Source organism: Periplaneta americana, chromosome 16 (assembly GCF_040183065.1).
Source record: "Periplaneta americana isolate PAMFEO1 chromosome 16, P.americana_PAMFEO1_priV1, whole genome shotgun sequence".
NCBI classification, from domain to species: domain Eukaryota; kingdom Metazoa; phylum Arthropoda; class Insecta; order Blattodea; family Blattidae; genus Periplaneta; species Periplaneta americana.
This window is the reverse complement of record NC_091132.1, coordinates 144,002,097-144,013,855: the sequence shown is the minus strand read 5'-3', so window position 1 is coordinate 144,013,855 and position 11,759 is coordinate 144,002,097. Positions and strand designations below refer to the sequence as shown.

Sequence of the window (11,759 nt, the reverse complement as noted above, 5' to 3'; positions counted from 1 at the left end):
GAAACTTTTTCTTAAAAAATCTTTACAACCATAGAGTTTAAGTTAAAGACATGAAATTTTGTGTGCATAAAGACAAAGAACTGTGTTCAATGGGAAAAAAATATAATGGAATACCTAAGAGAAAGACATGTGCATAAATATATTATAAACATTTAACAGTTATGCCCATTTTTATGAAAGCCATAACATGCATCCTAATTATGCAGTTCATTTGAAATTTTTACTGTATGAAGCTAACACTGCTATAAGATTATTGGACTATAATAAATAAATACTATATGCATATTATATTTTTATTTGTAAAATTTTGAACACAGTGTTACAAAAATAATTTTTTTCTTCATGTAATACCCTATAAATAAAAATGTAAGTAATGAATTATTATATTATTGTCATTCCAAATGTTTAGCAATATGTAATTAACAACTCCTAAAAATCATAGCACTGGAATTTATAGTTTTTGAGAAAAGCTTTAAGATCCTACAAAAAAATGTATATTCGAAAGAAACGTCAACAAAAGGAGCGTGATGGAAGATGCAGTTTAATATTTAAATGTTTTTAATATACTTCCAGGTCTACTGCAAATATAAAATTTAGACACAATATAAATTACTCTGTGTAGATTACGAAAAATATATATTTTTTTGACACCTAATTCATGACATCCCCTCTTCAGAAAGCGAGGGTTCGGGTGTAAATTGCTCAGCAGTTTGTATTTGAATTTCGTCCCAATTATTTCTATTTGGCCCATGTACATTTAGGAGTTCTCTCATTAGTAATAATAATAATAATAATAATAATAATAATAATAATAATAATAATAATAATAACAACAATAATAATAACTTACTTACTTACTGGCTTTTAAGGAACCCGGAGGTTCATTGCCGCCCTCACATAAGCCCGCCATTGGTCCCTATCCTGAGCAAGATGAATCCATTCTCTATCATCATATCTCACCTCCCTCAAATCCATTTTAATATTATCTTCTCATCTACGTCTCGGCCTCCCTAAAGGTCTTTTTCCCTCCGGCCTCCCAATTAACACTCTATATACATTTCTGGATTAGCCCATATGTGCTAATGCCCTGCCCATCTCAAAAGTCTGGATTTAATGTTCCTAATTATGTCAGGTCAAGAATACAATGCGTGCAGTTCTGTGTTGTGTAACTTTCTCCATTCTCCTGTAACTTCATCCCTCTTAGCCCCAAATATTTTCCTAAACACCTTAATCTCAAACACCACCAACCTATGTTCCTCTCTCAAATTGAGAGTCCAAGTTTCACAACCATAAAGAACAACCGGTAATATAACTGTTTTATAAATTCTAACTTTCAGATCTTTTGACAGCAGACTGGATGATAAAAGCTTCTCAACCGAATAATAACAGGCATTTCCCATATTTATTCCGGGTTTAATTTCCTCCCGAGTATCATTTATATTTGTTACTGTTGCTCCCAGATATTTGAACTTCTCCACCTTTTCAAAAGATAAATTTCCAATTTTTATATTTCCATTTCGTACAATATTCTGGTCACGAGACATAATCATATACTTTGTCTTTTCGAGATTTACTTCCAAACCTATCTCTTTACTTGCTTCCAGTAACATTCCCGTGTTTTCCCTAATCGTTTGTGGATTTTCTCCTAACATATTCATGTCATCCGCATAGACATGCAGCTGATGTAACCCGTGCAATTACAAACCCTCTCTGTTATCCTGGACTTTCCTAATGGCATACTCTAGAGCTAATAATAATAATAATAATAATAATAATAATAATAATAATAATAAGAATAATAATATAAATAATAATAATAATAATAATAATAATAATAATAATAATAATAATAATAATAATAAATTGTCATTAAAACCAAAAATCATATTACTGAAAGATCCCAATGAATAGAGTTGTAAGCCAAGACGCTTATCTCCCCTTTTATTTATAATCTTACCTTTTATTATTTTAATCTCCACTTCTATTTGTCATTATTATTTGGTTATTTTACGATGATTTATCAACTGCCCACTGCTCAAAATCACTTGAGCAATCAATCAAGTTTCTCGACCTTCACAAGTTCAGAAACATACCGGGCTGAATGTTTATAAAATTTTAGCTCGGCCTATCCTAATATATGGGAGTGAAGCATGGACTCTCAGAAAAGCAGATGAAAAAGACGCACAACATCCGAAATGAAATTTACGAGAGAGATTGCAAGATACACACTATTGGACCATCGTAGAAATGACGATATATTGGAAGAACTGAAAGTTGAACCCTTCCTGAAGTACATCCATAACTACAGAAGTCAATGGAAACAACATGTAGGCAGAATGAACATAAACGGAACATCAAACTGATCCTATTATACAGGGTGTAACTAAACATGTGGGGAATTTCTCGGGAATTGATAGAGAACGTAAAAACAAACAGAACAGTTCTTATAGACATCCGGTCAATTTTGCTTAATTTCTGAGCTACAGTTATTGTTTGTGGTGTACAGATACAGTTTAATTGACAACTTACACAATTTTTTTTCTTTATAGAAAATTCTATTTACATTTTATTTACATTAATGTCATTAATAATAAAGTTTTATGCTTATGAACTGAAAATAATACAATAAGAATTCTTTGTTTACGGAAATGAAACTTCTACAAAAGGTGCTAAAAATGGCCACCATGTCTTGCTGTTGGATAAAAGTCTATTCGGACATTGTCCAGCATAAAAACGCCTTGCTGCATTTGCATTGCAATAGATACTTCGTACATAAGGTGCATATCTACCGCTTCCTCATTAGAATAATCCATTTCGACCACTACATTTAAGGCTTATTTATTCTGCTATGGCAACTGTCGTCAGGTGACTTAACAAGCAACAACTGAAATAAGAAAAGAAAATTACATGTAGCTTAAAACAAAACAGCAACATTTTGAATAGAGAAGAAAATTACATATGGCTTATTTATCTGTAAACCACAAACAATGACGTAGTTCAAAAACTAAGCGAAATTGATCAGATGTTTATATCAACTATTTTGCTTGTTTTTAATGTCCTTTATCAATTCCTGAGAGGTTTCCCAAAGTTTTTTTTCTCTCTCTATGAGGGCGGGAGGGGAACATCCCATGCACCGCGACCTGAGATTTATTATGCGCCCCTATTATGAGTTGCATGCCTACAGACCCACCTACGCCGAACCGACCTAACTGCTAACAGCCTGACGACCAGTCCCGCCATCCTTCCAAACCCGTGTAGCATTCTACGCTAACAGCCCCCTCATTTCCCCCCTCAAACGGTCTGAGTTGTAAGTCTCCTCTCTCGTCTCCTCAACGGTCTGAGGTGTAAGCCCCTCTCCCGTCGGGAATGGAGTTGGTTCCGCTGCTGGCTACCATAGCTTGGCATATGCACGGAGACCGGCCGACAGAGTTAGCAGCTACTGAGGGCCGCCGCAGGCGCGATCTGAAAGCCAAGTAAGGCAATCAGAAATAAAGAGGAAAGGATAATAAGAGAGGAAAGGAAGTGGCGAGAACGAATGGGGTTCCATACGCCTGATAAAGTTACCTGATATTCATCCATAGGAGTGAGGGAAAAACATCGAAAAAAACCTCACCCAGGCAACTTGTCCTAAGCGGGAAATCGAACCCCGGCTCGCTGGGTTCGGGAGCAAAGACGCTACCATAAGACCACAGCGGTGCATTTCCTACATCTTCAGTTACACCCTGTTTAATTCAAGAGATCGTATAAATATAGACAGATCTAAAAAAAAAAAAAGCTAGAGAACGTAACAAGCCATTAGGCCTAATACTTGTCTGTGAATGATGATGATTCATTTCAATTTCAATGTATGTCGCTGTGATTAAATATTGTATTTCTTAATTGGAAGTTAATGAAACAGGAATTCTATTAACAGTTTCCCGTTTTGTTACTCTTTGCAATTTTTATGTCACATTCTTACAGCACAGTCCGCTTTCTCAGAATTCTGGTATGTGACACCCACGTATGAGGAGCATCCTTGAAAGCAGAGTCAGCTGCACGAGAACTTCCATTTAACAGGAATTTAGATCCAATTAGTTACATCAAATTTGAAATGTTCGTTCAAAGGCTTATGATGTAAATTCTTACATTTCTCCCTTTGGGGAATAATTAAGGAGCATGTCCCGAAACATCGATACCAGACAATTGAAGATTTGAAGCAAGCTGTTAGGGAGGCATTCAGGGAAATCACACCGCCTTTGCTGCGGAAAATTTCACACAGGACATGGCGTCTCATTATTTTGTGCCGCGACAATGATGGTGCCATACTGATGTTCTGGATCACTAACAAACTGGAACGTAAAGTATCAACCATTGTTACGCATCTGCTATGACATGTTCAAAATGGATGCACATCAACATACAAATAAGGGGTGGGGGGAAGACAAGACTTTCAGACCTTACTGTAGTACAATTATACTATACTAAGTGAATAAAACACATCATTCATAAAGAAAATGACATTCCAAAGAAAGAGATTGAGTATGACATGGTAAGTTGGAATTGATATTGTTGATATCTTTAACCTTACAAAACTAATCAATAAACTAATAAAAACAATATTATAGTACAAAGCATAGTTACCTAGGTATATGTTTTAACTGTAACTAATATTACATAAGAAACTCTTATCGCATTATGATTTTAAGGTGATATTGGTGCGCAACTTCCTATCATCAGAATATTAAATTATTTTCTCGAAATATGCTGAAGCTATACAGCTGACATTTTTACAACACATGGGCACGTATCTTTTGTTTATGATGTAACAGTACTTACTTTGTTAATTCATTTCTTTACAAACATTTTCCATGCGAACATTTTCAAAATTTGCAATACACTATCTTCAATATTACGTATTTACGATATATTAAATTTACGAACATATTGTTTCAGTACCTGTAAGGCTACTAAATAAACATATCTGAAAATTTCGCTTTTCTGTAAAAAAGTTAAGAAAATATTCATTGTGTATAAAAAAGCAAACTTGTAAAAATGAGCATTAAAATTAAAACTTACATTGTTATAATGCACTTACACTTCTCAGACAAATATAAAAATTAACATGGATACAGCTTAATAAGTTCTCTTCCCATTATCCATTGAATCAGTGCTGGCCATCCCTGTACATACCTCGACCAAGCGGCATATACTACATCTTTCGTCTGTCTCTTTCCTTTCCGCTGCAAAGCGTTCAGGCTCTTCTGAGCTCTTAAGCGCGCGCTTGCGCCTAAGGGCATCAGTTGACATGACTGATCTATACTAATAGAGCTAAATGACAGCTCTATTGATGTATGCAATGTATGTGATGAAGTTATATACAAACAAAACGAAGACCATGTTCATCGAAAGAAAAATAAAGAAGGTGAACGTGTGAATTCGAAATGAGGCAATAAAACAAGTGGAAAACTTCAAATACTTCAGGTGTACTAAAAGTAGCAACATGAGCTGCTGCCAAGAAGTCAAAAGAAAGATAGCAATGGTAAAGAAAGCTTTTAATAGAAAAAGGAACATCTTCTGCGGACCTCTGGAAAAAGAAATAAGGAAGAGACCAGTGAAGTGCTTTGTGTGGAGTGTGACATTGTAAGTGGCAGAAACATGGACATCACGAAGTGAAGAGAAATAACTAGAAGCATTTGAAATATGGATAGATTATGGAGAAAAATTGAGCGTCTAGAATGGACAGACAATAAGAAGTGAAGTTGTGCTAGCTAGAATGGGTGAAGAAAGAATAATGCTGAAACTGATCAAGAAGAGAAAAAGAAATTGGCTGGGCCACTGGCTAAGAAGAAACTGCTTACTGAAGGATGCACTGGAGGAAATGATGAACGAAATAAAAGTTCGGGACAGAATACATCAGATGACAGACAGCATTAAGATTGTATGGGTAGACTAAGAGAAAGGTGGAAAAAAGGAAAGATTGGAGAATGCTGGGTTTACAGTGAGAAACCTGTCCTTGAGCAGAACACTATGAAAGAATCCTTCCATATAACATGCTTACTTACAACTTACAAATGGCTTTTAAGGAACCCGGAGGTTCATTGCCGCCCTCACATAAACCTGCCATTGGTCCCTATCCTGAGCAAGATTAATCCACTCTCTATCATCATATCCCACCTCCCCCAAATCCATTTTAATATTATCCTCCCATCAACGTCTCGGCCTTCCCGAAGGTCTTTTCTCTCTGGTCTCCCGACTAACACTCTATATGCATTTCTTAATTCGCCCATACGTGCTACATGCCCTGCCCATATCAAACGTCTGAATTTAATGTTCCTAATTATGTCAGGTGAAGAATACAATGCGTGCAGTCCTGCGTTGTGTAACTTTCTCCATTCTCCTGTAACTTCATCCCTCTTAGCCCAAAATATTTTCCTAAGAACCCTATTCTCAAACACTCTTAATCTCTGTTCCTCTCTCAAAGTGAGAGTCCAAGTTTCACAACCATACAGAACAACCGGTAATATAACTGTTTTATAAATTCTAACTTCTAAATTTTTTGACAACAGACTGGATGACAAAAGCTTCTCAACCGAATAATAACAGGCATTTCCCATATTTATTCCGCGTTTAATTTCCTTCTGAGTATCATTTTTATTTGTTACTGTTGCTCCAAGATATTTGAATTTTTCCACCCCTTCCAAGGATAAATCTCCAATTTTTATATTTCCATTTACTTTACTTCCCATAATCATATACTTCGTCTTTTCGGAGTTTACTTCCAAACCTATCGCTTTACTTGCTTCGAGTAAAATTTCCGTGTTTTCCCTAATCGTTTGTGGATTTTGTCCTAACATATTCACGTCATCCGCATAGACAAGAAGCTGATGTAACCCGTTCAATTCCAAACCCTGTCTGTTATCATGAACTTTCCCAATGGCATATTCTAGAGCGAAGTTAAAAAGTAAAGGTGATAGTGCATCTCCTTGCATACATATAACTCATGATTAATTATTTAAAATCTTTGTTTTGCTTATTACTGTGAACACCTTATTGGACTTACGTTTAGATTTCGTTGTTAATATTTTGAATATCTGATGATATCTATAGGTGAAAACGTTCATAAAATTTCTTCTGTAAAATGTATTACAAATAATAATTTCGCAAGAGTAATCAATCATATGAGTGAAAGCTTTAAAATAAATTTATAATCTTACCGCTCTCTTCTGAGAGAAAGAAAACGTTAGGTCTACTAGACTAAATGTAAAAATAATTCTGTTCGTCTCCCCATAGGCCTATGCTATCCATATCTCCGAAAACCTCATTACTAATGATGTTTCTGCAATGGTAATTGAATGGCTGCCTAGAATAACGTTCTAAGTCCGTTTTTGGTCAAACTGAGTTTTCGGCTGAAAAATGTTGTATCGCACATCTTGCATCATGTGCTGCCATCGTCTTGCTGATATTAACACTACTTCGAGAGCTGTAGTATTTTGATTGACATTAAACCAGCTGTGAAACGACCTGGACCGGTGAGTAGAATAAGGTTGTAAGTCAATATAGGCCTATAGAGTGCTAAAGGAGAATAGTTAAAGGTAATAAGGTCATGGTTACTCTGAATTCTACCATAGCCTAATAACAGAATAAAGAAAAAAATATTTTTGTCTGTGTAATATTGATAATGTATGCCTAAACAAATAATCTAAGTTGCGTAATTTGTTTCAAGTTCTTATGATATAAATTTGTCTATTACTATTATTTTTATTATTATTATTATTATTATTATTATTATTATTATTATTATTATTTAATGTACTCAAATGTAACAACCATAAAGAATCTACCAGGAAATATGGACAGTATTTAAGTTTCTTTGCTTTACAACGTTGTTCTTCTGGATTGACATACAATGTTTTTCTACTGTAAATGTTCAAAATGTTGTGTTAATTGGAAGATGAAGGCTATATATATAAATGATGTGAATACTTACTGAAGTATTAATACTTCAGTCATATTTTGTAATATTTAACAATGTTAATATGAAATAAACATATTTTTATTTTCCTGACAAACTGTAAAAACTGACTTACAACGTTATTCTAGGCAGCCATTCAATTATAATCCTAATTATGACTATATGAGACATTTCAGTCTGTACTTGAAATGTCTCTTTTTTGTACTCTAACATTAGCTCTGTTTTTCTAAGACGTTTTATCCTCATAAAACCAAAATACCTCCAAATTTATGCAGAGATTCTTGCGTCTCTTTACGGATCATAACTGATTATAGTTTTCCATTCCCTAATTAACACGAAGTCAATAATTAGACGTGATAATTAGGCCGCCCGGGGTAATGAATTCATAATGAAAACGCAGCAAGAGATGTGACGTACTAGCACTTTCTTGGCCGGGGTCATAAACTTCAGTCAACTCCCATTGTTCTGCTGTGATGTAAGAAGGTGTTCTCGCATACATTTTGAAGTAATGGACCACACCGAAACCGTGTGTTGTGTACTACTCGATCAAAGTCTTTTTAACCAAACTGAAATAAGAATTACATTTATGCCAAGTACAAAATCAGTTTTTTTTTTTTTTTTTTTTTTGAACTTTAATAAATTGCAAGGAATCAGGCCGTTTCGTAGGTTCATCTACCTTTGTCTTCAGATGAAAATGAAGGAAGAAACTGGATGCTACTCCGTGGGGCAGCAGCAAGTAAATAATCCCCTTGTATAACAGGGGTTTGTAGTGGACTTTGGTAGACTTTGTATGCTTCTTTCATTGCTTAGAAAAGAATGTGAAATGAAATCAAGATTTTTCGAAAATGGACGTATCATCGTATTCAATTAAAGAGGAGAGAATAAAAGGGAAGGTATTCTACTCGGTATAGCCGTTATAAAAAGGCCTAGATATTTCTTCTCGACTGAGTAGGAAAGGCTTATATCAGGCATTTGTATTGTTTAACGTGAAAAATAAATAAAACCTAATGTTTTGAAAGTTCAATTTACTGTATTTTTGTTCTCAGGTGAAAAACTGAACTCACTTGACTGGACGATACCTAAGAATTGAGAGCGAGAGAATATAGGCAGCAATAATAAACAGTGACAGAAATTTAAAAGAAATAAACAGGAAGGAAAGAAAGAGATATGAAGTGAAAAGTTGCTTACAATTAATAATTTACTAAACAAATAACAATATTATATAAGAAATGAAGGGATGCACTGGAAGGAATGGTGAACGAGAAAAGAGTTCGGGGCAGAAGAAGATATCAAATGATAGACGACTTTAAGTTATATGGATCATATGCAGAGACTAAGAGGAAGGCAGAAAAGAGGAAAGATTGAGAATGCTGGGTTTGCAGTGAAAGACCTGCCCATGAGGCGAACACTTATTTATGTACGAGTATATATATATATACATTTGGCATACATCGTTGTCACAATAATTGAGTAGTATAATATACAGAGTGTCCCATTTATCTTGTGGACCTATTATAACTTTTTCGTTTGGATAGGTATTGGAATTTTTGTTTTTGAGCGTTATGTTAGAACGAGAGGCTAACATGAATGTGGAGATTTGGTGCATGTAACTACATTATGGTACAAAATACACGTGACGACATCAATTTTTCAAATAGATCTTTAACCTCCTGTGACATTCCAACTCTTCTTGAACCATCTGGTATTAGCCGGTCGGATGGTAAACGACCTGACGGCTTGACATTAATTCCTTGGTCCAAAGGTAAATCACTCATCTGGGATTTTACATGTGTAGATACATTAGCCCTTTCCCATTTAAAATCTTCTGTCAATTGTGCCGGATCTGCTGCTGAATCCGCTTATCATGCTAAACGACGCAAATATGAACATTTAACATCAAATTACATCTTCGTTGCTTTTGCAGTTGAGACCTTTGGTCCGTGGTGTAGAGACGCTAAAGATCTACTCACCCAAATTGGTACACGCCTACTGTCCCGTACCGGCGATCCTAGATGTATCAATTTCCTTCGTCAACGCATTGGAATAGCGGTTCAGCGAGGGAATGCTGCCTCCATCCTGGGATCATTTCCTAACTCTATTTCGTTAGAAGAGATCTTTCTCATTTAATGTGTAGCGTACCTGCTTGAGCACGGGTAGAAAGTTCGCAAGAACAAAACTTCCACGAAGAAAGGAGAGGGGATGTTCGATCTTTAATGAAGCCATGGTCGAGAATATCCACAAGGCGAGGTGCTCCCCATCGGCAACATGAAGATCAACTCTATGTCTGAGTTACGACGACTGGCCGGCGTCAAGAGCATGGGCGATGCGGAATGCCCCACGCTGCTGGACATAGAAATCTGCAGCGAGCAGGACGACCCCAGGCAGCGCCCCAACTTCGGCGTCAAGTGCAAGATCTTCGAACTGGACGCTTGCCAAGGCATCGGAAAGGTGTGTCTGGTGTACATTCACAAGAGCGAGTGCGAATCCGATCTAAAACGAGAGGACCCCAAGATCTGGCTGCTGGACAGAAGTTTCGAGTGGAACTACCTGGCTGCAGACTTCACGCAGTACTTCCGCATGATGCGGGTACACCAGGGTCTCCCCCAGTGGCAGTTCAAATTCACGCCCATGGACCTAACACCGTGGGCTGAGCAAATGTTCGTGTTGATCGCACCGCATCTGCTCCAATCTGATGTGAATAACCCACTCACACAGAGCGTGGACTGGTGTGACATGCCGTATAACCACCTCGACCCTGCGATCTTAATTGAACTAATTTATTTCCAATTAATTCAATTAATTTTAAATTACTCTTAATTTATTGCAATGTAATCTATTTTGATTAATTAATTTTATTTCATTGATTTAATATATTTTAATTTTATTGTTTAAAAAATTAATGAAAAATAGTCACATCACGGCATTAACTACAATTTTATATTGCCTAAAAATATATATATCCAAGGGTTAAAAAAATAGCACTACATATTTTAATCATGTTGCATTGATTACACACATTAAGACGAGTTCAAAAATATATCACAATGTCACCTTCCTAATCAATAACAAACAACAAAACGAAACAAAAACGTACTTACAATGTGATAATGTTATGCTTTGAGAGTCACAGAAGATGTTCCAAATGGTGACCATTCACATTAATGCACTTTCGAAGGCGTTCCCCGAAAGATCGTATGACTGCCCTGCACGTTTCTGGCTGAATAGACACACAAGCCTGTCGAATGCGTTGCTGCATGTCGTCTGGTTTTGTCAGAATGTTGTACACACTGTCCTTTACAGTTCCCCACAGGAAGAAGTCGAATGGCGACAGGTCCGGAGAACGTGCAGGCCACTGTACGTGGATTATGGCGTCGACAGTTGTGGTTTGTTTACATGTTAAGACAGCAAACACACAACACACGACGTGTACGGACGTCTTTCGTTTTGTGTAAGTTAATGCCCAAGATGAATGGGGCACCACAACAAACGGCACATTCTGATGGCATTCAGCTTGCATTTTGTTGTTGGAAATGTAACATTGTGATATATTTTTGAACTCGTCTTAATGTGTGTAATCAATGTAACATGATTAAAGTACGTAGTGCTATTTGAAAAATTAATGACGTTACGTGTATCTTGTACCATAATGTAGTTACATGCACCAAATCTCTACACTCATGTTAGTCCCTAGTTACAACATAACTCTCAGAAACAAATATTCCAATATCTATCCAAAAAAGTTATAATAGGTGCACAAGATATATGGGACACCTTATATACATGACATGAAGAAAGTCCGTTCAATAGA

At 36.0% G+C, this 11,759-nt stretch overlaps 1 protein-coding gene across 1 annotated transcript; it reads left to right on the top strand.

Annotated features, from left to right (window-relative positions):
- Positions 1-9,864: 9,864 nt before the first annotated feature.
- LOC138716415 (tubulin polyglutamylase complex subunit 2-like) lies at positions 9,865-10,809 on the top strand. Its single transcript, XM_069849484.1, has one exon. It carries the CDS (start codon positions 10,217-10,219, stop codon positions 10,766-10,768), a length of 552 nt encoding a protein of 183 aa, XP_069705585.1. The 5' UTR covers positions 9,865-10,216; the 3' UTR covers positions 10,769-10,809.
- The last annotated feature ends 950 nt before the right edge of the window (positions 10,810-11,759 follow it).

Bases quoted from the DNA above. Each gene is read 5' to 3' on its own strand.
- LOC138716415 (XM_069849484.1), top strand. From the start codon at position 10,217: ATGAAGATCAACTCTATGTCTGAGTTACGACGACTGGCCGGCGTCAAG.